The 26,137-nt window shown below is 46.9% G+C and overlaps 1 protein-coding gene across 5 annotated transcripts in view; it reads left to right on the top strand.

The window, feature by feature from the left end:
• Window positions 1-26,137, top strand: part of ARHGAP9 (Rho GTPase activating protein 9) — a 956,751-nt gene that overhangs the window by 816,519 nt on the left and 114,095 nt on the right. For all 5 annotated transcript variants that reach the window (XM_069230800.1, XM_069230799.1, XM_069230802.1 and 2 more), the window contains one exon: window positions 18,988-19,093. In XM_069230800.1, the coding sequence (XP_069086901.1) occupies window positions 18,988-19,093 (106 nt within the window). The remainder of the gene's footprint in view (window positions 1-18,987; window positions 19,094-26,137) is intronic.

Genomic DNA, 26,137 nt, shown 5'->3' with positions numbered 1-26,137 from the left:
CAGCACGACTCATCCTCGACCTCCGCCGACACGAACACATCTCTCCACACCTCAAATCCCTCCACTGGCTCCCCATTGACAAAAGGATCACCTTCAAGATCCTCATCCTCGCACACAAATCACTCCACAACACAGGCCCTGCCTACCTCAACGAGAGTCACCTTCCACACCCCCACACGAAACGTCCGTTCAGCTGACCTCTCTCTCGCCTCTGTCCCCCGCATCAAACACACCACCACCGGGGGCAGATCCTTCTCCTACATTGCACCCAAAACATGGAACGCACTCACAACCCACATTCGCAAGACCCAAAACCTACTTCTTTTCAGGAAGGGCCTCAAAACCTGGCTTTTTGAACAGTGGACCTCCTAGCCCCTTTCCCTCCCTCCGTCCCCCCCCCAGCGCCTTGAGACCCTCACAGGTGAGTAGCGCGCTTTATAAATCTCTTTGATACAGATCTACCTATATATATATATATATATATATATATATATATATATATATACATAGATATATCTATAGATATATCCATGTACCTAGATATATCTATCTACATAGATATATATATATAGATATATACATATATTTTTTTTTTGTTGTTGTATGGTTTCCTTGGGGGCCAAAATGGCCCCCAGGGAAACCCTACAACATCTAAAAAAAAAATTGCCCCCACAGGGAGTCACCCTGCCCACAGACGACCCCCTGTCATTTCATTATTATTATTTGTTTTTTTTTTTTTAAATTCCCCTGGGGGGGGGCGCGATTGCGCCCCCCCCCCCCCCCCCCCCCCAGGGGGCACCTACCTTTTTTTTTTTGGAAGAAAATTATGCCGGGGGGGGGGGGCGGCCCGTTTTCCAGGGGGGGGCCGCCCCCCAAAATTGAAATCCCTGGTGTCTAGTGGGGTTTCCTGGCCCCCGATCGCAGCTATGCTGCGATCGGGGGCCAGGAAACTGTTTCAGAAGGCCTCGTAAGAAAGGGGAGACTCTCCCCTTTCTTACGAGGCCTTCTGAAACTGTTTCTGGCCCCCGATCGCAGCACAGCTGCGATCGGGGGCCAGAAACAGTTTCAGAAGGCCTCGTAAGAAAGGGGAGAGTCTCCCCTTTCTTACGAGGCCTTTTCAAAATGTTTCCTGACCCCCGATCGCAGCTGTGCTGCGATCGGGGGAGCCAGGAAACCTGAAAGTGTTTCCTGGCCCCCGATCGCAGCACAGCTGCGACCGGGGGCCAGGAAACACTTTCAGGAAGGCCTCGTAAGAAAGGGGAGACACTCCCCTTTCTTACGAGGCCTTCCCGAACGTGTAAAAGGCCGTTTTCCCCATGAAAGCAGGAAGCGGCCGCAAGGCTGCTTCCTGCTTTCATGGGGAAAACACCTTTGCAACGTCAGCGCGCCTCGTGGCGTGCTGACGTCACAAAGGGGCGGGTGGGGGGCGGGGGGAGACACGGTAGCTTCCGTGTCTCCCGGGGGGAGTAAAAAAAAATAAATAAATCCTCGGGTGCGACGCACCCGAGGATTTATTAATGCCCTTCCTGGTGTCGGCCACTGGTCGTGACCCGCACCAGGGAGGGTGTGTGGGCGTCGGCCAGTGGCCGACGCCCGCACTTAAGAGGTTAAGTATGATGTCAAGATGCAGTTGAAAATGGACCTTCCAGGTGTTTACATTGCCTCCTACTTGATCATGATATTGTGCCTTGCAGACAGTGTTTGAAGATGATACACAAGATCATTAAAGAGAGGCATAGTGAGCTGATAACACTTTACTGATTTTATTTGAAGCACAGGGCAACACACACAGTGCCGATCTTCTCAGGGTATCACTTATACATTCAAGTTGAATACCAACACTCAACCCACCCTGCCACCTGGGAAACTCATAGACCCAGTGTTTAATCGATGATACAACCACCATTTACCCGACATCTTTAAGTGTTTCTTGGGGCAACCTCGGGTCTGGTAGTTTGGCCTCTCCAACTTTGGGGAGCGGTCCTTCCCGCCCTCCCCTCCTTCAACATCAGGGCAATTGTTGACTTCCAACATCTGGCCATGCCTCTTTTTACCAGCAGTGTACCCTTCCCCACTAATGTGCAGTCTCCTCTAGGGCCCCCAGGTCATCTACCAGGCCCATCAGCGCAACCTTGGAGGATACCTGGAGGTTCTGGCCCAGCATCTCAGACAGAGTTGGAAAAACAGACACCCAGTTTTTGTGGAGAGTGGGGCATTCCTAGGCCATATGGTAGAAGTCCCCTGAATCACTCCCACATCTAGTACGGGCAGTGTTGGGGAGCCTATGAGCTTGCCACAGGCGCCCAGGCATGTGGTAGGTGTAATGGAGACAATTTAATTGGATGAGGTGTAACAGAGTAGAGATGTTCAGGGTACAGGTTGCCATACATGCTTCCCTTCACTCCACCTCCTCCAACAGGCCCAGCCACCACTCCAATCACTCTCTCAAGGGTGATAGTCTACAGAGGGAATGATTGACCAAGGCCTTATAGTCCTGAGAGATACCCCCTTTAGCCAGTGGACGCATAAAGAGTCTGACCTCCAAGGGGTTGTAGTTGGGATGAGTGGGGAGGGAACCGTCCAGTGCTGCCCAGTACCCAGAGTGTGTGGTGGAGTTGCAGGTAATGAAAGAACTGTGATTTGTGGAGTGAGAACAATATTTGGAGTTCCTGGAAGAACTTCATATGGTCGCCCTCCCAGATTGCCGCAAGTTGAGAGATGACAATAGTATCCCATCCCTTGAACCCCTCCAGTCACTTCACCCGGTCCAGCCATCTGGTGGTCCACAGTAAAGTTTCTAGGGTCACCTCCCAATCCTGTCCATTGCACAGCAGTCCTCCAGGTCATGAAGACCACGTTGGTGATTTAGGGAAAGTGAGTGGGGAAATTGGTGCACCTTAGGAGATGTTCATAACATTTTCAGAATTGATCAAGGAGACCTCTAGTCTAAAGGCCGGGTCCACCCACTCTCTATTCATGCAGTCATTCACAACAATGTTATATATCCTGCCCAATAGTAGAGGTGGATGTCAGCGTTGCCATGCCACCCTTGTATGTGGAATGGACACATTTGTTGAGTGAGATCCTGGTGGGGATTATTGTCCCAGAGGTTTTTCTGTGCCTGAAGCAAGCTACTGGCTGAGTACAGAGAAGGGACAATTCTGGAGGACATAAAGGAGGACCATCATTTTATAGAAAGCCACTGTACCAAGCACCTTAAGTCGATGTTTAGGCCATCAGTCGAAGTCCACCTGGATGATCCCAGTAAGGGGGCTAAAGTTGATAGTCCATGCCAGGTCTGGCTGAACGCCATGTAAAACCTTAGGTAAAGAAAACTTAGACGCAGGGCAAAGTGCCAAGTTTCATCAGCTCTGTCCCCCTTAAGAGGGATCAGCAGGGACTTGGGCCAGTTAACTGTGACCCCAAATGCATCCCCAAAGGCTTCAAGAATAAAAACAAGTTGGGGTCCTGTTTCTGCTGAACGGGCCATAAGCAGAAGGGGATCATCAGCAGAGAGTGCGGTTCTGTCCTTCAGTGCCATCCCCCAGTCAAAGCCCCAAACCTGGGCATCACATTGTATTAATGAGGCCAATGGTTCCATGGCGAGAGCAAAAAGAATGGGCGACAGGGGGCATACCTTCCTGGTGCCTCGGCAGATAGGAAAGTTGGGGGAGAGTACACCGTTCATCAGCGCCTGCGGCCCAGCTTACAGGGCACAGATGTAGGCTCGGAACCTGGGTCCCAGCCCCACTTATGTCAGCACCTCTTGGAAAAAGGTCCAGTTAAGGGAACTGAACGCTTTCTCAAAGTCCAGGAGCCTCGGTGCCGTAGCACAGTGTAGGACCCGGAATGTAGAGAGGGCAAGTTGCGCCCTATGGATGCATTGTCTAGTGCTGCGTGGGGGATGCATCCACATTGGTCCTGGTGGACCAGGTGGCCCAATATGTGGGTCAGGAGTCACACCAGTAGTTTGGCGTGTATTTTAACTTCGGCGTTGATGAGATAGACGAGCCGGTACAAGGCATACTTGTCTTAGGATTTGCCCAGCTTCAACAGGACCATGATAGTTGCTAAGCCAGTTTACGGTGGGAGATGGCCCTACTCATTCGCCTCAAGGAGAATTGCTAAGAAAGGAGGCAAGACAAGAGTATGTAACTTGTGGTAGTATTCCATAGGTAACCCACCCTGGCCCGGAGTTTTGTCCGAATTAAGGTCTTTGTGGTCATCGCTGTGGAAAGATGGCTTTTTATGTAGTGGGCCAATGTAAAGGCACACCATGCAGAAAGTTCAGACGGCACCTATTTGGTTTACAAAGCTTACTTTAATAATCTCAAGTGCTCTATTAGTGGGAGTGTGGTCAAGCAGCTTAGGGTTATCAGAGGGGAGTGTTAAGCATGTGTTGCACACACTGAGTCAACACATGGTACACACGCTCAAGAAGAAATCCAAGACCATATTATAAAAATAACACAGATTTTTATATATTTTTAGACACCAAGATCATATAAGTACTGTTGGAGTTATGAATTTTATAAGAAAACAGTAAAAATGCACAAATAACGGTTTTGTGGTGGGAGCCTTAAACGTGGTAATGTTGTCCTATGGGAGGAAAGATATATAATGCAAATAGGTACTTGTAGTTGGAGTTCAGTGGTGCCCTTTGGAACGCAAGGTACTAGGGGGCCAAGGTCTAAAGCAGTGGTTCCCATCCTGTGGTCTGCGGACCCCCATTGGTCTGTGACACATTCCATGGAGGTCCGCAGACCTGGGCTGGGAGGAAGACTCTTCTCAAGCTGGGTCCTCTGACAAACATGTGTATGTGTTTATATTTATTACTTCCTTTATTCAGCTGTGTTTTAAAAGCACTGCAAAATTCCTTGTACATCCAGCAGCGTTCAGGCAAAAATAAAAGCATCAAGATAACTCTAGTGATTAATGTATCTGCTGGAGAGAGATGAGAGTTTTGGCAGTTTTGAGTCAAAGGCAGCACCTGCTGCAAATAACATGTATCATGCAAAGCACAGTATTTTATGTGTATAGCACAGTGGGTTACTGCTTTTGTCACTGATTCATTTGCTACTGTGCAGTCCATAAGTTACAATTGTAATCTAGCACAGCGAGCTATGAACTGCCGACAAAGAGCTGCATGCAAACTGCAAGGCACAAATTAGAACGTTGGTTTTTGCCCAGTCTTTCATTTTCCTTATGCTGCTAAACAAGGTTTGCTTGCGTATAAATACATTCTTATTATTAAGGTCAACCCTAACCACTGTGTTGCGTTCTGAATCCTGAGTTTGTGCTTCTCCAGACCAAGCACTCTTAGAAAATGCCTACCACTGCGGATGACATGTGAATCCTACACCCTGTAAAGTGCTCCCACAGTGTGTACTGGTATGAGAGGTGCTATAAAACAAGTAAATTACATGTGATGTAGAGGCTACGGAAAGATGAGAGGCCCTTATGGTTTTACTTCCTTTCACCACCACATATTTCTGCGAAAAAACGTTCTCAGAAAATATGTCCCTAAAAAATAAGAACAGAAATTATTCAGGAAATGTTGAATCTGACCTGAGGTTTCAGATTTCCTAAATAAAACAAAACTTTGAAAAGTAGTCGCTGAGATGCAGCACAACCCTTTTTAGATTTTATTGTATTTTTTCAATGTAAAATAATGATGTCTTCAGTAATTCGAGTATTTATTTGGTGTGTACTTGTTTGTGTATTTTTTGCGAATTACTGTTTTAATGTTTGAAATTTAGATTGTACAAATTGCTTTGGGGTCCCCGGCTTCCAGTAATGATTCTTTGGGGGTCCTGAGGAGTCAAAAGGTTGGGAACCACTGGTCTAAAGAAACGCCAGCAGTTTTAATTTACCTGCCCTGGAGTGTCTGGTTGTAGAGGTGCAGGACGGGTTGCTAGCTTCAAACGGTACACCAGCAGAAAGAAATGGGTATTAGTGAACATGAGCTGCTAGGGGGAACTTGGGGACAAATTTGGCAGGACACACAGGGAGCTCAGCTCATGAGGGCCTTTAGGGCAAGGGGGCACAGTCAGTTGGCATGAACCCAGGCTGGGAGGCTCAGGTGCAGAGAAGTTTGGCGGGTGGTTTCTTTTGTTGGAAGCTTTCACGGCTCTTGGATGATTGACCTGCGGAGGGGAAGAAAACACAGCAGCAGGGTCGGTGTGATCTGCTCAGTCCTGACGTCCCTAGTTGAGTACTTCAGTTTTGGCGGTGGTGGTGTGCAGGCTGGACACTCAACAAGCCTTGTTTGCTGCAAGTGCTCCGGAACCCAGGGTATAAGTGCAGGAAGCCGTTCTGGAGGGTCTAGCGCCTCAGAACTCAGTGCAGAGATGGGTCTGACCTCCTAAAGCCACAGAGACATCTTCCTGATGTGATACCCCCTCAGTGTGCCCAATGGCCAGCAAAACGGTGTACTAGACAGATGTGGCTGGTTCCTGCAGATGCAGGGGGTGGTTCCACCACCACAAAGGAGCTGCTAGATAGTTGGTGAAGCGCCGGACAGCCCTTCAAGGGTTTGTAAGGATGCACAGCTTTTGGACGAGTCGGTCGGTGCTTTTGGCGAGGTACCAGGAGGCGCCAAGTCCAGTGTAAGTTCTCAGTTCTCACAGTCGCTGCTCTTCTTGGTCCGTCTTCTGTGCGCAGGTAGCCAAGTCTGTTGATCTGGTGTTGAGGGGTCCCCTAAATACTCAATTTAGGGGCATTAAGAGGAGTGTAGGGTAGTAGCCAATGAGCTTTTTGCCCCTGGGGTGACTACACTCCTTAAATGACCGCTTCCTGTGTGGAGTGGGCATAATCCTGACTCAGAATTCCTAGTTTCACTAAAACCAAGATGATGAAACCCCTTCTTTGGCCATCCACTTCAGGTGGCCATCCTTAGGTGTGTGACTAGCCTGTAGGTGTGACATACCTTCTGAATATCTATTTCCCTCCTGCTGTAGTGCCAAATGGGCCTCCGGGCAAAGGGTGGCATTCCCCGGGTCTGGGGGGGGAGCCAGGGATGCATATCAAAGATGGCAGAGGCTGTTTGAAGCCTCTGCCTTTGATATGCTAAATTCACTTGCCATCTAGCTGGAGGAGGTTATATCACCCTCTCCAGGGAGGCATTGTTCCTGGCATCTGAGAGTGCGGCTCTGACCTGCAGGGGGTCAGTAACTCATCTGTGGTGGCAGACTGGACTGTACCAGTCAGCCAGCACACTAAGAGCTGGCCTGGTTTGTAGTGGGTCCTTAAGGTATTTACACCTTATACCAGGTCCAGTTATCCCCTATTAGTGAAATGTAGGCAGTGTTCTAGCAGCTTAGGCTGTCGAGAGGTAGCTTTAGCAGAGCAGCTTCGGCTGAGCTAGGAGACATGCAAAGCTCCTGCAATACCACTATAGTTACACTGTACTTATACACAATAAAATACAATACTCAGTGTTACCAAAAATAAAGGTACTTTATTTTAGTGACACAAGGCCAAAAATATCTTAGACAATACTCCTTCTAGAGGTAAGTATTATACACAATATATACACTAGTAACCAAAATCAGATAAGTAAACAGTCATAGAATAGTGCAAACAGTAGAAAATACAATAGAATGCAATAGGCCTAGGGGCAACACAAACCATATACTAAGAAAGTGGAATGCAAATCACAAATTCCCCGCTAGGCAAGTGTAGTGTGTTGAGGGGCGCTGGGAGTGTAAGAAAATACCAAAGGTAAGTAAAGTACCTCACTCCAGCCCAGGAAAGTAGGAGTAAAGTGCTTCAAGTTTCCTCAGGACACACTACAAGTCGTGATAAGAGATATTGCAAGAACCAAGCAGGACTGCAATCAACAGCCAGTGGATTACTGGACCTGAAGACCTGTGAAGAGAGGAGACCAAGTCCACAAGTCCAGGAAGAACAGAAGCCCCTGCCAGCCTGGAAGAAGGTGCAAAAGTGGATTCTCTGTTTAGAAGAAAAGTGCAGATTTGCACCAAAGAAGATGGCTGCAGGTTCCTGCATGATGCAAGAGATGTCCCATGTCGAGTTGTTGGATGCAGGCAGTTTTCTGTGCTGGATTCGTCCAACAAGCCTTGGTTCAAGCAAGTACGCAGTTTATTTTAAAATTGCGCTGCCTGGGCCCAGGAGGGACCTGGGGGTCTCAACTCAGACTGACGAGACAGAGAGGCCTCAGCACTTTAGAAGAGCCCTCAGAAGACCAGGCAGCGCTCACGGGAGTACCAGGACATGGGGACAAAGAAGTTGCAAAATGTGGTTGTTGCAGCGCTACAAAGGAGGGTGCCACGCCGCCAGAGAACAGCTCAGTGAGTTGTGCATCGCAGGATGGAGTGTTGGGGACCTAGGCTACACTGTGCATGAAGGATTTGTGGAAGAAGTGCACAGAAGCCCAAGGAGCTGGAGATGACGAGGTGCACAGGGGTACTGTCGTACTATGGGAAGGCAAGCTCCTACCTCCACCGAATTTGGACAGCTGGACCTTAGGACAGACTGGGTCACGTCGGTCCACCACCTGTGTTCCAGGGAGCACGCTCTTCGTCAGCAGAGGAGTCCCAGAGAACCGGTTGTCATTGCAGAAGGGTGCCTGCAGAAGCAGGGAAGTGACTCTGTCACTCCACGGGAGGTTCCTTTGGTTCTTCTGGTGCAGGATGAAGGAAGGCAGTCCTCAGAGCATGCACACCTTGGAAACTGTTGCAAATGCTAACTGGAGCTGAAGTTGCAGGTCACAGCAGCCTCCCTGGATACTTTGTTGCAGTTACAGAGGTTCCTAGAGCAGACTGTGGTTGTTCCGACGGTCAGAAGCTGAAGCAGAGGATGCAGAGGAGTCCTGGAGGAGTCTTGCAAGTTGAATCTGAGGTTATACCCAGAGGAAAGACCCTAAATAGCCCTGAGAGGGGGATTGGCTACCTACCCAGGTATGCACCTATCAGGAGGGGTCTCTGACGTCACCTGCTGGCACTGGCCCCTCAGAGGTCTCCAGAGTGTCCTCATACCTTGGAATCCAAGATGGCTAACACCAGGGACACACTGAGGGAGCTCTGGGCACCACCCCTAGGGTGATGATGGACAGGGTTAGTGGTCACTCCCCTTTCCTTTGTCCAGTTTCGTGCCAGAGCAGGGACTGGGGGTCCCTGAACTGTTGTAGACTGGCTTATGCAAGGAGGGCACCATCTGTGCCCTTCAAAGCATTTCCAGAGGCTCTGGGAGGCTACCTCTCCCAAGCCTGTAACACCTATTTCTAAAGGGAGAGGGTGTGACACCCTCCTCCCAAACGAAATGCATTGTTCTGTCTTCTTGGGACTGAGCTGCTCAGACCATAGGAGGGCAGAAACACGTCTGTGAGGTGGCACCAGCTGGGGCCGCAGTGGAAACCTCAGAGAGTTGGTTTGGCAGTACTGAGGGGTCCATGGTGGAGCCCCCAGGATGCATGGGATTGCCCCCCCAATACCAGATTTGGAATGGAGGGACAATTCCATGATCTTAGACACCTTACATGGCCATATTCGGAGTTACCATTGTGAAGATACTTATATGTATTGACATATATGTAGTGCACGCGTGTAATGGTATCCCCTCCACTCACGAAGTCCGGGTAATTGGCCCTTGACAGCATGGGGGCACCTTTGCTAGTGCAAGGGTGCCCCCACACTTAGTAACTTTGCACCTAGCCTTCAGTAAATGAAGGTTAGACATATAGGTGACTTATAAGTTACTTAAGTGCAGTGAAAATGGTTGTGAAATAGTGTGTACACTATTTCATTCAGGCTGCAGTGGTAGTCCTAAAGAAAGGTATGTCGAAGCTCCTTATGGGTGGCAAAAGAAATGCTTCAGCCCATAAGGATCTCCTGGAACCCCAATGCTCTGGGTACCTAGGTACCATATACTAGGGACTTATAAGGAGGATCCGGTGTGCCATTTGGAATTTGGATTCACTAAACTGTAGTGACTAATTTGGTAAGTAGAGAGAGCATAAGCACTGGAGTTCTGGTTAGCAAAACGTCAGTGACACAGTTAAGCATACTGACAACACACACATTAGGCCACAAACTATGAACACTGGGGTCCTAGCTAGGAGGATCTCCATGTGACAGGCAAAACACACTGACAAACAGGCAGAAATTGGGGGTAACATGCCAAAAAAGATGGTATTTTCCTACACCTATCTACCGAAATATAAATCCGATAGGAAATAATGTGCTCTATATTTCGGAGTAACTCATCCCCCGAATCTAAATAAGGCCCTCAGTGTCTAATAGGGTGCCTTCTGGGTGCAGGTCTTCATTATTCGGATATTGGCATCAATATGTATTGATGAGGTGTTTGATACCAAACACCGTTATTTTCAATGACACCATCATGTAGCTGAGTAACTTGTACTAACCAGTGCCCAGTACCTGTCCTTAAGATTGCTTCCTGATCACTTGCAGTGTCTAGCAATGGAACTGGGTGTTACAGGGACACTTCAGTTCATGCACATGTGCCCTCACATGTAATATAGTGCACCCTGCCTTAGGGCTCTAAAGCCTGCTGTATGGGTGGCTTACCTATAGTACCTGCAGTGTACATGGGCATGATGCACAATGAGTATGCCATGTCGTGTTTTCAGAATGGTTTGCACCATTTCAGGCAGCCTGCAATGGTAGTCTGCAAGCAGATTGTGTGTGGGTCCCTAAGGGTAGCATAATATATGCTGCAGCTTTTGGGGACCCTCTTTAGTACCCATGCCCTGGGTACCAGCGGTACCATTTACTAGGGAGTTACAGTAGTACTAAGGTCCTTGCCAATTGGGTTACAATTGAACATTTGTCTTGTTTTACAGGAAAGAACACTGGCACTCAGGCCTGATTAGCAGGTACCAAGCACACTACCAGTCAGCAACATCAGTATCAGTGAGCACAAAGTGGGGGTGACCATGCCCAAAAGTGGCACTTTCCTACAGTCGCCAAGTTCCTTCACTGCCAGTTGTTGATCAAGGGCCTCTTTTTTGTTGATCAAGGGCTTCTCTTTCAGCTGGGTCAGACACAGTAGGGGTTTTTCCAACAAGCAGCTTCAACTCCTTGCATGGGGGTTGCAGTCTCGCTGTATAGAGGGAGATTGTTTTTTGTAAGCATGGTGGCCTCCTCTCGCTCTGACATGGCCCACGCACCATCCAGACCTATGATACCGGGTAATACCCCCAATTTGCACAACCTGGCTGCCAGCCAGTGCTAAAGTTTGCCCGACTTGTTGTCCTATTCATGTGCTCTACAGGCAGAGGCCTCCCAGCATTTGCGGGCGGGAGTTCCTCCCTCCCTAGGACTCAAGTTTCAGGACCCAGGCCTCCTTTTGTGCTATATGGGATTGTGTCTCGTTGGCATGGCCCATGATTTGAGAGCGGGTGCTTCCACGCATAGTCGCCTCGCAGATCCCCCATAGGCATCAGGATTCCACCAACCCTTGATTTCTAGGACCGTTTCCAGGGCTTAGACTAACTTCTGATCTGTAGGTAACCAGACATTAGGATACCGCATTAGCCATTCTCCCTCCCTCTCAGAGTCCCCTACATGCAGGGAAACCAGCACATAGTCCGCAAGTCCCCAGTCACGGATGTGGGAAACACTTGTGTATAGGAGGTCACTGACTGGCAGTAGAAAGAGGTCTATGTGGAAGAGGGATCCATGGGCTGCTGATGCATGGGAGTCCTCATGTACAGTTGGATTCCAGACCCACCAGGCATCACAAAGTCTGAGGCCTTCCACCCAGATGCAAGGCTCCTCCCTTGGACCCATGATGTAATTGAAATCACCCCAATGATTAGCCTGCAGATTGGGAGGGAGAGCACTAAGTCCCTTGTAGAAGACACTGTGGAAGTGGCAATTTGTTGGGTGGATATATAGGCTTAGGAGATTTTAGTGAGTACCATCAACAGAGCCTTCCACCAGCACAAATAGCCCCAGGGTATCATGTGTAATCTGGGACACTGCCATCAGCAAGGTTTATGACGGAGGATCGTTACACCCCTTGAGCTACTGCTGTAACCTGCATGGTAGACTCTGGAGTCTAGCCAGGAGGAAGCAATTTGTACCCAAGAAATTTGATTTTTGCAGCATTGTTACCTGGGGGCCACGCCTGTGGAGGAACTGTAGGATTGCACCCCTTTCAACGCTGTCTAACAGGCGCTTAATGTTCCATGTCAGGAGTGTGAAGGCCTTCATTGTGGGTCAAATGGTGTCATGAGCGAAGCCCAGTGGAGAGATGTATGAGATGTCTGTAGTCTTAAGGACCACCAGGAGGTCTCACTGTGTGGGTAGTAGTGGGGCCTTGGGATAGACCAAGTTGTGGGGTGTGTTCACCATGTGCATTGCCCGACAAAGATAACTGTAACCCAAACAAAAAAAAACCACATTAACCAAAACCCTTTCCCCCCAACTGCCCTCTCTCTATACTTCCCCCCTAGTAAAAGCATCTGTTACCCATGAACTGAACCCACCTCAGGGTGGGTAGTGGAGAAAATAGTCTGAAGTTTCCATCCTGAGACTCCCAGCCTCTGTGGCCATTAAAGAATAATATTGTGCTTGCATGCCTTAACACAAGAAGAATGTGAAAATGAAGCCCCAGTTTCGACCTACACCATTGAGTCATGTATTGTCACCTGCCACTTAGGGTGGGCCCCCTTCCGGCACAGGTGGATTCAGTGGTCTTTCGTGGTTTGAATCCGACATGGCTGAGACATCCCACTTATTGTGCCTGGAGCCACTATGTTTAGGACCCGGATCCCTTGAGACCTGCAGGGTCGCCCAGAAGGCCTTTTATTCCATCAGCCAAGACCAGGCCTCATCCTCGGTACCAAATAAATGGGTTTTGCCCTCTAGGACAACCCACAAGCATGCTAGGAAAAGGACTGTGTATTGTGCCATTGCCCTGAGTTTCTGCTTGATCTGGCTGTATGATTTGCTTTGGGCCTGAACCTGTCTGATGCAGTCAGGGTGCACCATCACCCATTTGACTTGGTACATAAGTTGGCGTTTGATCCCTGCCTCCCGCAAAATGGTGTCCTTTGAGTGGGACCTCCGGCAGGGCTTTTGGGCCAGGGAACTATGAGCCCTTTCAATGTTGAAGCATGGCGACAGTCGGATAGGGTGGATCCAGTATGTAATCTATTGTTCTAAAAACACCACAGGTGTAGACCGCTCGACCCCTTCCAGAAATCTGGCCCAACAAAGGTTGTTCCTTTGGCTCCTATTTTCAGCATCCTCAGCTCTGGAGGGGAGGGTCTTAGAGGTTGAGGTCAGGTGGGACATTTCAATTTTTAGCTCTAAGACTGTGTCCTCCAATTCGGAGATGTGCCCCTCTGCTTTGGAAACTGTAGTGTATGCAGAGAATGGTTGTCACCGTTCTCGAATGCCTCATGCTTGTAATGCCGCACGCTCTTGTTATGTTTACATAAAGGCATTCGAGAACGGCAACAGTCGAGAAACGGTTGTTGAAGCGGACGGAACAACTGCACGTCTCCCTTGTACAATTTATGCTTAGAAGAAATAAAGCACGTTTCATCACCTCCTACTGTGTCAGCGAAATCTCTACAGAAACCCACTCAATAGTGTTGCAAAGATCCAAGTGTAGAAGGGCCACGTCTAGACACACCTCCCCTATCGTAGACTCGAGTGGAGTGCTGTGTGGAAGTCTTGAATTGCCTAAAGGATGACTGTGGTGTCTCCCCCTCCTGGTACCTGGAGCAGCCTGGGAGTCCCCTCCTTAGTGACTGCCCATGGGGTCCATAAACATGTCGATTTTGGATGGTGCTGCGGTAGCCGAAGTTTTTCATGGCCCGTAAATGTATTCCGGGCATGGTGTAGTCTGCGGGTGGGCCCATGATGGCCTCCTGGGGGTCCCTCTGCCCAAGGCATGGAGTCTCCAGCCCACCTGTCCTGCCCCAGTCAAGATACAGACGGGATGAGCAGCCAGAGCCGGCAAGTGCCTGGCCCCGGAGCACAGGCTAGGGCTGATTGCCCCCATCCTTGCCACCATTGTTGAGCAGTCCCAACTTTCAGGCATCCAGATGGCTTCCTCTGCCACAGAGACTCTTCGGTGGGTGCTCCACCCCTCTTCTGCTCCGGTCAGAGCTCCATGCTTCTTCTGTGCTCCCAAGACTCTCCAGGGGCCTGGATTGTACCTCAGGGCTGGGCAGGCCCCAGCGATGTCACCGCAGTCGGCCCTGTATAGTGGAGGGTGCTGCCACTTGTATGGAACGGTTGCTTGCACCACTGTTCCCCTCATGGCTGCAGATGCAGGTGGGGCCCACGTTGTCATCCCAGAGCAGCCCGGCCAATGCCCCCTTCCAACCCATTGGGCAAAGGACCTAGGCAGTGTCTTGTTCAGGGGGCTTCCGCTCTCTCCGGCACCTCCAGGGTACAAGTCCAAAGCTGTGAGTACAACTGGTTGCCATGCCTGTGGGCTGCCCACACCTATCACGATCCCCTGCATCTCCGTGGCACCTGCAGGTCTTGGGGGGGTTAGATTCGGGGTGTTCTGAGACAGTGGGCACAGACCAGAGCAGCATGCCAATACTGCCGCTAGTATTCGCGAACCAGGAGCCAAGCAGGAGCTCAGAGAAAAGCAACCTCCATCTTGGCCATCCCGGCTCCGCTCCCCAGTAAGCTCGTTTTTGCCTATATGCTGGAGCTCCCAACCTTCTGCACAACTTCCAAACAGGTCTTCCAGCTCCAAAGCTAGATGTATGCTCTTTGAGGGACCCTGCCTCCACCTCCGGCCATCGGGTGTGGCTTGCAACATTGTTGCAGTGCCTTGCACCCTTCCTAACTCATGTGTGCCTTCATAGCAGTCCATTTTTCTAGGCTGTGCCCTGGTGGCACCATTTACTGCTATCTTCGTCAGCGGCATGGAATGCCTCACAACTGGCAGGTTAGTCATTGGCAAGAGAGTTACTTGTTACCTGGGCATCACACTTTTGGAAAAAGAAGCTGTACAGTATCAAAAGTATTTACCCCGCTACAGCCATTTTTCCAAAAAATGAGGGTTGTGTACCTAGCATTACATGAAGTGCAGCAGGACGAATGAAAAAAACCTCATGGGGCTATTCCACCTGGCTGTTTTCCCAAATACATATTGTATGATGATACGGTCATCCTTAGACCTTCTGGAGATCCCTTTGTAGATCATTGTGGATAGGTTTGTGGGGTCTCCCTAGAGCCTCAATGTTCTTTCAAGGCAGCCCATTCTAGATGATCCGTTGCCCTTTCTTGAAATAATCATTATTGCAGCTTTGTAAATTACTACTAGGCGATTGTTGGTCACATAGCCAGAAAAGGTTTGTAAGACTCCAGTGTGTGAGCCTGTTTTTCAAGGCACCCCCACTGATTCACTAGTGTTATCAGTGGGTGCAAAGACGTTTTCATCCACAAATCATTCAGAGGCTTTCTGCCAAGGAGAGTTAGACATCTAATATTTCAGGCAAGAAAGTGTGAACTTAAGTGAATGATAGGAGGATGACATTGGGGATCATGGTCAGTGTCCCAATTATAACAACCTCCTTCCTGAAAGACAGGAGTGGTGCATGCGACTCTAATCATACAAGTCTAAGCTGCTGATTAGAGCCATGGGGTTAGAAATATTAATTTAGCCAGCTTTTGAAGACAAACCCTTGAAGGTTTTTCATTATGATGATTAAAAGCACGCCCTTTTAAATATTAGGTTACTGAAATTTTCAACTTCCCTTCTTTCTAGCCAGTAAAACCAGGGGTTCTAGTCTAGAAAAATATTTCCTCAACATAGTTTGTACAACCAGATAAGAAGAATAGGAGGATGGGTGTTTTCGGGGGACAAAGTCTCAGCTACTGTCAATCACGAACCTTCCTAGCTATTAGGAGTGCCTGTCTGTGGAAACAAGTAGAAAGACGTGCCTGCAGCCCAGCCGTAGAAGCTGCGTCAGCCCGGTCATACAAATATCCTTTTAAATCACCAAGTGAAAGATGCAGGGTTCGGTTTAACACAAAGTCCAGACACCAAACAAGCCTGCCTTCCTTGTCGCCTTTCCTCCACACTTCCCAACCAAGTGGAGCAAATAATCTCCTTCCTTTGCCAACCGTGGGACATTTATAGGACCGACGGGTGTATTCCAACATAAAGGGTATGCCAGAGTCATTATGAAAACTCCTCCTCTTGCGCTGCCAACATAGTTATAAGAAAAGAATGCAAGGAAGCCAAATCAGCAATGTGTTGAGAGCATGTATAGAGAAGATGGCGATCAAATACAGATTTAAAGTTCCTAAACACATGTCTTAAAATTCATTATCCGCTCATGGTTATATATATTCTTACTACCTCTGTCGAGGTGTTGAGCTGCAAGAGCCTTTCCTACATAGAGGGTTTTTTAATGGCCATACAGAATGCATATTTTCGTATACCCATTTGCAAAAACAAAAAAAACAGAATGCGGGATCGAACCTCTTTAAATCAAGGTTGAAGTTGGCCCCATCTAAGGTGGTCAAAAAATACCAGTACATTGGGAGGCTTTACCTTCCAGAAAGAATATTTTAAAAAAACAAGTGTCACTGACTTTTTTTTTAGAATGGGATCCACAATTTGACAAATTGACCTTCAAAAGTGGTTGAATGAGAGAGAAAAACCCTGCACATCAATAACACAGATCATTGAGGCTAAGCAAAATGAAGACATGAAACGTGCATGAAACATCTTGTCTCCCTGACGAGAGTGAGGTGAATGCGGTAAAGAGACCTACTATAAATTCTGTAAGGAGCCGTTCAGACTCAAAATACAAGCACGCCTCTTCACAAGACAAGTGGGCAGATTCTGCAATACTATGTTATCTCTGAGCCTGACTGGTCAGGTCCAGAATTCATGGAGTTTGGACATTTACTGATTCTAGAAGAATGTGAAGTCTTTCTGAGCATAGCTGGACCTATTTAGTAAGAACGTTGTATTGCAAGAAATGGCAGACTTTGGTGTTTGGTACAGGCATAGTGGCCTCATCAGACATTAAGGGGGTTATTCCAACTTTGGAGGAGGTGTTAATCCGTCCCAAAAGTGACGGAAAAGTGACGGATTTACCACCAGCCGTATTACGAGTCCATTATATCCTATGGAACTCGTAATACGGCTGGTGGTATATCCGTCACTTTACCGTCACTTTTGGGACGGATTAACACTCCTCCAAAGTTGGAATAACCCCCTAAATCTGTTTTGCTGCATTTGATGAATTTGTCAGAAGTTACATCTGGCAATTACATCTAGATTTAGAAAATAATCCAACAAGATATCTGTGTTTGCAGAAAGGATTATACCATCATTTGAGAGGTTTATTAAGAATGTTTCCACTCGCTCAAAGCAGGACATCTTTGTTCACTTAATGCACTATTGGCCAGGCTGATTGGTCGTTTATTTAGGCCCTTGTACAACGTATACTTAATAGATGCTTAATTGAAGACAACATTCATATTAGCCATAACCCCACCGAGGTGAGTCAGTGAGCTACATGCAGTCCCAGTGAAAGAAAATATTTAGATTATTTCAAAGCCATTTTTGTCCGAGAAACAATCCTTCTTTAATGCCTGGGGATCTCACGGTATTTCATCTGGACCTTCCGGTTTCCTTCTCAGCTTACTTCAGAATCATGCTACCCAAGTGGAGAAATCTTCCCACATCTTGGTTGCTAAAATGATATAATGATATGACATGCTTAGAACTAACGGCTTTCCCAAGTGAGATTTTAATAGGCAAAGGCGCACTTACACTCTCCCAGTTGCTTATACTATTTTGTATTGAATTCAAGGCAAGTGATGCTACAACAGATACAATGCTAGAGAAGTAACAGATTTTTAGCATTGATACTTTCACAAATCCACATACTATCTTGATGACCGAGACTACTGAATTCTCTGTCATAAAATTCTAATGGCAGATTATGCTCTTTACAAGTGCTAGTTAACAATAATAGTAAACAAGAAATTACACATGAACTTGCAGTATCTCAGACTTGTCATATTGAAACTTGATCTTCACAACCAGAGAGGAAAGATTTCACCCCCATATTTGCTTCAGTTATATTAGCACCTTGAGCTCTGTAGCTTGATAAATTTGCTCAAGCTGAGTACTCTACTAGAGGTCACTGGACTGGAACCGGTGCATACAGCTGTCATCATTGCCGATTTGGGGAGGGAGTAGAGAAACAGAGAGGCAGACATGACATTTCATGGCCCGGCAGTCTGTTGCTTTGCCTGTGGACTTGGAAGTCCATGATACTGCGAGTAGCTTTGTGATCCCCAGTGGTGGTCATAATTTATGCATCTGCTATGGAAATGAGGGGCCTGTATTTATGTGGACAGAAGTAAGTAAAAGTTGTGGGTGGTCTTTAATTACCCTGGTGTGACTTACGTGGTCTAGGCCGTAGATGCTCCTGCTTACCAAGAGGCTGCTCAGGTCTCTGAGAAAAACCCATTTAAGTTCCCTGCCTATTTGGATATCCTTTGGATTTCAAAGGTTGCTAGTAGGTCCATAAACAAATATTGCCACTCCAAACCCTGTCCAGCTGCTGAATACCCTTTCCGTCATCTAAAACTCAGTTGCTGTCTTGCATCACTAATGATTTAACTCATAGTGGTGAACAACATTATTGTATAGTTTTTCACCCTCTCCCCTACGTTTTCACAACTAATCTTCAATCCTGAATGCCCATGACCTGTTCAAGAGCCTTATTACCTCAACCCCTTTCTTTCCTTGGACACTTTTTTCTCTTTGACCTTCAATGATCAAGATATAGAATAGAGGCTTAGACATTGTTTCAGATTTCAGTTGAACCTTCAGTAATGCTTATACTTATTTCAGTTTTACTCTGTACATATATTTGCTCTTTGTCTGCTGTTTCAAGCACTGTTTGATTTCTGCTGTCCAGTTTATTGGTGTCTGTTTCGATGAAACAGCATGGATCCTCCTCAATCACCTTGTTTGTATCCTGTCTCCTTCCAGAACTTCCTGAGTACTCTGACAAAGTGGACGGTATTCGGCAGCATGTGAGAAGTCTTCCTAGACCGAACTACGACACCCTCAAGTTCATCCTCGAGCATCTGAAGAGGTGAGGATGAAGTTTGAGTGAACTGATTTATCCTATAGAGGTGAACCATTATTGGGATGGAAATGTTGGTAGACCTTTAAAATCTAAAAAACAAACTTTGGAATAGTCTACTTTTCTTTCCTTCCCTCCGTCTTTAAATTCAGTAAAATTCGGCACTATTTTGTTTATCAAATAAACATGCATGTTCATGGAGTGCTGAACAACTGCAACTTAGCAGACGTGGCTATCTTCTGATTGACCGCAGCAAAAGCAATAGGAGTTCAGATTGTTGCCCATCTGCTAATTCTCCGATTACTTAAACAACCGGGAAGCCTTGGGAAGTAGATGCAATATTGGCAAACTCGGACGTGCAGTTCTGTAAAAAGCGGAGGGGCATATTTAAAGAATTCAGGATGAGCCAAGGAGAAGAAAAGTTGAACCATGAACATTAGCTTCTTTTTTGGAGTGCTGTATATGAAATTAGAGGAAAATAAGCCTGGTGTACAGCTTTCGAAAACCCATTTCTGTCAAATGGGTTCGTTATACTTTCCTTCATGAGTGACAAATCAAGCCGGGTAAAAGCCCATTTTAAAGAAACATTTTGACAATTTCTTCTCAATCCTCTCTATTATGCTCATTCGTTGGGGTCAACTCTCTAAATTCCGTGTATCATGTTTTACTCCTTCCCCTGATCTCTTTGATCCACCTCTCTTTTCCTGACATCTCCTCCCAGCCTTTCTCTTTTTTTAATCCAGGTTGGGGAGGGGAGAGTCCCGACATTCCCTTCTTTCCTGGTCAACCTCCTTGAGCCTTCTTTTCTCCACTTCCGTGTCCCTTTTCCTTTACTTCACTCAAGTTGTTTGATTTCCCCCCCAAATTTTCAAACACCTGCTGCTGTACCCGACTTATGCCACCTACCTTTTTTATTCCTCATTTAATTTTTTGCTTACCAGGCTTCTGCCCCCCTTACCCATTAAAGACACAGGATACATATTGGGTAGCTGTGAAATACAAACTAACGAGTTCTGGTGACATCATAAATCATGAGGCCGAAATAGCGGTCACTAGAACCACAACATTTTAGTATAGCAATATATTTGACGTGTTACCTAATTTATATAAATATATAATTATATGGCTGTCAACAGTAGGTAGTTATAGTTAGGACCTAGTTTCTACAGAAAAAGCTGTTTTTTACTTGCCTATATCTTTGGCGCTGCTTGACAAATCTTCACAAAATAGTCCCAAAAAATTCAACAGTCATGTGGGCTACTGTCTGGAAAATTTCGCAGTGATCTGAGAAGTGGGGCCCGAGATAAAGGAGGGGTGAAATTTAGAGTGTTTCCAATGTTAATTCCCATAGGAAACATTGAACAGGGATAGTGCAAAAAGCACTTGACGCAATTACACCAAATGTGGCAGAAAGGTAGCTCTTGGTCCAGAAGGAGCCCTTTTTGTCATTTGGTGTAGATCCGTTCAGTAGTTTTTGAGAAATGCAAGTAAATCCAAATTTGTATATATAGGAACTCAAAGGAATCACAACCCCTCCTAATCTTGTGCAGAGATCTGATTGGCTGACAACATTTCAAACAAGGAAGTGTTGTCAACCATCTTGGGACTCGGTTTCAGGTGAGTCCCAGAAAAAAAAAAAAAAAATGAAATGGGGCCAGGGTAGGGAAACCCTGACCCTTTAGCTCTGGTGCTGGGATCCCAAACGAACCCCCCAGGGCCAAAAAGCATTTTTTATTTTTTTTTACTGCAAATTCGCAACGGGTCACAAATCCACAGTGAAGATTAAAAAACAAGCGTGGTCTCCTGTACTTAAGTAAGCCCCCGGGTCGGCCAGGTCCCGGGGCATTCTTTGGAGAGGGACTGTGCCCCCCCTCGTACCCAGGGGATCACCACCTCCCCGGGGCGATAATAAAAATGGAACGGGGGACTGTTTCGGACCCCTTTAACCCTGGGGATCACCACCTCCCAGAGGCTATGCCAAAGTTGGAGTGAGGCCGCGTGCCCCCCCTCATGGAGTCAATAATAGCCCTGGGGACCGCCACTCAACAGGGCCGGCCCCTGCTATGTCTTGGGGTGCCCACCCCTGGGACATAGCTGTTTGCTGTGTCTTGGCTGCAAATTTGCAGCTGCAGCCAAGCCACTGCAAATGCTCCCCTGTTCGACGGTGGGAACCTGTAAAGCAGGTGAGGCTGTTAAACAGTGGAGTTTTCATCTCTGTCCCCTGCACATGTGCAGGGAACAGAGATGAAAGGCTTTAGAAAGCAGGGAGCTGCTGTTACAATCAGCTCCCTGCTTGCTGAAGCAAAGGCACCACAAGGGAAGCCTTAAGGCTTCCCTCGCAGTGCCAGATAGCCCGTAAAGGGCATTTTCATAAATAATTGAAAAATAAATACATGTGTAGGGATCGCGGGGGATCCCTTGTCGTAGATAGCCCATAAAGGGTTAAAAATAATAATAATAAAAGAAAGCAATAGCTCAGTGTGAAGGTTGCAGACCTTTGCATTGAGCATTCAGGGAAGGAATCCAGCTGGACCTGCTTCCCTCTTTTAAAAAAAAAAAAGTACAAATTATTTTAAATTAAAAAAAATGACAGATACTTTTTTTATTTTAATTTGTGCAGAAATATCTCATTCTAAGTATCTCATACATTAAAGCCCAAAAACCTCTCTATCTCTCTCCCTCTCACTCTCTGTCTCTCTTTCAATCAATTTTTCCCACTCACACACCCACTCAGACACTTATGCACCCACTCACAGACCCACTGAGACACTCACACACCCAGTCACAGACCCACTCAGACCCTCGTGCACCCACTCACAGCCCCAGTCAGACACTTGCACACCCACTCACAGACCCACTCAGATAGTTACACACCCACTTACAGACCAACTCAGACTCTCACACACCCACTCACAGACCCATTGACAGCCTCATGCACCCACTCACAAGCCCACACACACACAGTGATGCACCGACTAAAACATTGATGTACGCACTCACACCCTGACAGACACTCTCACAGCCACTCTCACCCACAGATCCGCCCTCTCACACCTATTCTCACACCGAGAGAGTCTGCGGCCTACTAAAGACCAATTCAGGCACCACAGGTAAAGAGTTGTGTTCGACCTGGTAAAATGAGCAGGGAAATTACTTTCCTCCATCACAGCTTTCAAATATTCCCAGGTAACCAGATCACATGTGGTAACAACGTCCAAGAAATGGACTGCCAGCGATGAATGGGCAATCTCTGGATAGTCTATAACTTCCAAAAGGTATTTAATATCTAATTCTAAAATATAGCCTACGGTGACTTCCATTTGCTCTGGAGATATTAGTTTCTTGATAATATTGGTCAGTCAATTAAGACTTCCATAAATATTTTATAAGCTGAATTTATTAAAATGATTGCCCAATAAGGTCGAAATAGCTCGGGGTTCTTTTTTGGTTTAATTAAAGTTAGTATATTCCCACTTTAAAAAGTTACAAGTACTTATTCACTCTCCAAAATGAAATTAAACAGGTAAACATATAGAATATGTTTGAATTCGTTCTGGCCTAAAAACTGTAGGAAACTGGGTTACTGGTTGAAAGGGTTGGAAAACTCACTCAGGCAACAGACACAATCCTGGTCAGGGTGAACCATAAAAGTCACTAAATGAACGTCGTAAAAAACCAAAGGGGAGGGAGTGGAAGGTACCCATCAGCCATCTCCCCCCCACCCCCTTACTCTGGCAAAGGAGCAGAGGGACGAGGAGTGCAAATAGAGAAAGGGAGCCTGGGAGTTTCCGGTTAGAGAAGGGGAGCGGTCAAGTCAATCTGTATGTTCAGTTCCGGCTGGTTAGTTTCCCTTCTGTTGCAGTTGGGCCCCTAGGAAGAGTGGGGTGAACATTGTGTGGTGTCCTGCCGTTAATTAAAAAGCTGCAGAGCATGTGAGTGAGGAGGTGCTTGGCTGTTATGTGAGTTCCTAGGGTGGTGTCCCATCTAGTTCCCACCACTCTCTTCGTGTGGAACCAGAGTTTCTTGCTGTCCCTCACCACCCATTCCAATAAGTAATGCAAGTGTGCTGCTATATAGTAGTCCACCAAGTTGGGGCATACCAGTCCATCTGTAACCCTTGTTAGCATTAGACATGTGGTTTCTTGTCTCCCCCTGAGAAGGAAAGGAGTCTGGTTTGGAGTGATATAATATCAGCAAAGGGGAAGGGCATGGGGAGTGACTGAAAGAGGTATAAGAGCCTTGGTAATAGGTTCATCTTCACAATGTTGATGCGACCAAGCCAGGACATATAAAGAGGTTTCCATCTCCTGGCACCTTCAAGGATCTGCCTTCGATATTTTGGCAAGTTAGCTTGAGTCCATAACTCAAAGTTAGAGAAGCCGTTGAGGCCCAGGTAGTGAATCAGGTGCGTGGTCTATTAGAATGGGACTAGAACCTGCAAGGGAGGGACCGCCAGGTTTAGAATATGTGATTTTCTTATATTGATTTCAAATCCAGAGGCACCTTTGAATTCTTCCAAGGCTGTCACTAGTGCAGGTAACAAAGTGAATGAGTTGATTAAGGTGAGAAGGAGATTGTTTGCAAACGGGTTTATCTTATGAGGCCTGCTGCTGAATGGAACACAGCTAGTCGGGGGGATTGTACGATTTTAATGGTGATAGGCTCAACCACTAGAGCAAATAGTGTGGAGGGGGGAAGTGGGCATTCTGTTTAGTTCCCGTAGTGAGTGTAATGAACTGAGTGGGTGAACCATTGACCATAACTGCTGACGGAACATATGCCGCTAAGCTTTTATCCCTCATCCTGGGGCCAAGGCGTATTTTCTCCAGCACTTCCTTAACAAAGGCCCAACTCACTTGATCAAGTGGTTTTTCGGCACCAAGTGAGAGAATTACAGCAGGGATGTTATGTTTTTGTACTTTGTCTACCAAGTGCACAAGCCCCCTGCTGTTATCAGCCCCATGCGGTGTCTCACAAAGCCATCTAGATCAGGATCTTCCAGAGTGGGGCGCAGGGGGTCAAGTTTGCAGTACAGTATTTTTGTATAGAGTTTAGCATTGATATTCAAAGTTTGCCTGGTTTGGGAATCAGCACAATCTCTGCCTCATACATGGTAGGAGTGAGGCTAGAATGGAAGGTAAAAGAATATGTTTTATTAGATGACCCTGAAAGAGCGGAAGGAATGTCTTTTAAAAAGACAGCAGGAGAACGTCAGATGTAGCCAATGATATGGCTTTCAAGGCCTGGCAGAGTCAGTGGCATCAGTGGGTCTTTCAAGAAGTTCCCTGTGGTGGTCTGTAATGGGTTTCTAATTACACTCCCTCAGGTAAAATTGGATAACTGGGAAATTTTTTGTGGCTTATGGGTAGAGCCGCTAGTAGAAATCATAAAAGGCACTTTGGCTTCCTCTGGGATGGTCAAGGTTGTTGGGCCCGTGCAGATGCGGGCTATGTGGGCTTTAGACCTTTGGAAGCAGAGTTTGCATGCAAGTAGCATGCCCCCCCTTATCACTCTTGTCAAAATACCATTGAGGGCAGAGCGTCTGCCTGGTTGATTCTGTGCATGCAGAGCTGTCTCCTCAGGATGGCCCGTTGTCTACGGCCCCATTTTGAAAGGTGTTGCATATCTGTTTGTTTGAGTGCTTGGATTTTTGAGGCTAGAGAGTCTTCATAAAGCTGCGTTTATCTGCCTGTAGTGATCGCCACAGTCAAGATCATTCCTCAGATGGTAGCTTTATGTGCATACTAAAGTGTGTGGGGCGGGCTATCAGGAAAAGCCTTGAGTTGGAAATATTCAGTGATCGCCTCTGAAATGGTCTATCGATGGGGTCTCTGAAGATATGTGGGGGAGGTGCCAGTGCAGGTGTGCCCCTTGCTTGCGTGGGCCTCCTCGCCAAGTGAGGGCAATGAGTGCTGGAGATGTCAATGACTGTACATAGAAGTGAGTGAGTAGTGAAAAGGTAGTTAGTGCGGGAATATGATGTGTGGATGTGTGAGTAGTATAAGAAGTCTTTCAAGCCAGGGTACTTGTAATGCTGCATGTCAAACAGTCCCAGCTCTGAGATTTCTTTTTTCAAAAAAACTGACAGCGCTCCACCCCGGTGTTATGCTTTATGGCCCCTGTCCAAGTTGGGGTTACAGACTATGCTAACGTACCATCTGCTATAATATCTCCCTGCGCTTTACCCAGCTCCATGAGTACTAGTCTGTGGAACTTGTCTTGCGCCATATTAGGGGCATAGATGTTGAACAGTGTAAGTGTGAATGAACCCGTTGGAGGGTAAGCATTAGGTATCTGCCCTTAGAGTTTCTTGCAAGTGACAGGGGACGAGGCCAAGATGCACTTTGCACATTATAGCAACACCAGTTGTTTTGGTGGCGGCTGAGGCCTAGTACTGAAAGGGCTATTTAGTTTGGCTCATGCGGTGGTGATCTTGTTTCAGGTTGCAGGTTTCCTGGAGGAAAAGAATGTCTAGGTTGTGTTGAAGCACGTATTTCCTCATCTGTCTGCTTTTATTGGGAGAATTGAGCCTTGGCATGTTGAGGGATAGTAATTTGCAAGTAGTCAATTCTTGAATGGAAATGCAGAGGCCAGTTGCTAATGTGGTAGGTGCAGGGTATGGCAGGTAAGGCTAGAAAGGAAGATCAACCAATTCCCTCCTCACAGGTACCAAGCAGAGACAGAGAGGAAAAAAGTCAGCAAGATAAACAACTTAAGGCTAATGGGGCTTAGTGTTAGTTGTCCAATCATCCACAATGGGAGTACCAAAAAAATTTCCATAAAGAGGTGCAACCCTCTCCTGGCAGAAAGGAGAAAGGATGGGGTGATGAGCCGTGCTCTACAAATACGGACTGATTGATTGATTGAAGTCTATGAGCAAGCAGAGGGGGAGAATAAAAAAAACAGAGGATTTTAAAACATTTTAATGAAGAAATAATCTCCTGTCTTAAGGATCGGAAGGATCCAATACTATGAAGATTCAATATTGATTTGTTTAAGAAGGTATTTCCACATCTCGGACTGGGTTTGAGAACAACTGATTCAGCTAGCGCA

This window comes from Pleurodeles waltl, chromosome 4_2 (genome assembly GCF_031143425.1).
Source record: "Pleurodeles waltl isolate 20211129_DDA chromosome 4_2, aPleWal1.hap1.20221129, whole genome shotgun sequence".
NCBI classification, from domain to species: domain Eukaryota; kingdom Metazoa; phylum Chordata; class Amphibia; order Caudata; family Salamandridae; genus Pleurodeles; species Pleurodeles waltl.
The sequence above is the reverse complement of the archived record's forward strand: the minus strand, read 5'-3'. Positions and strand labels throughout refer to the sequence as shown.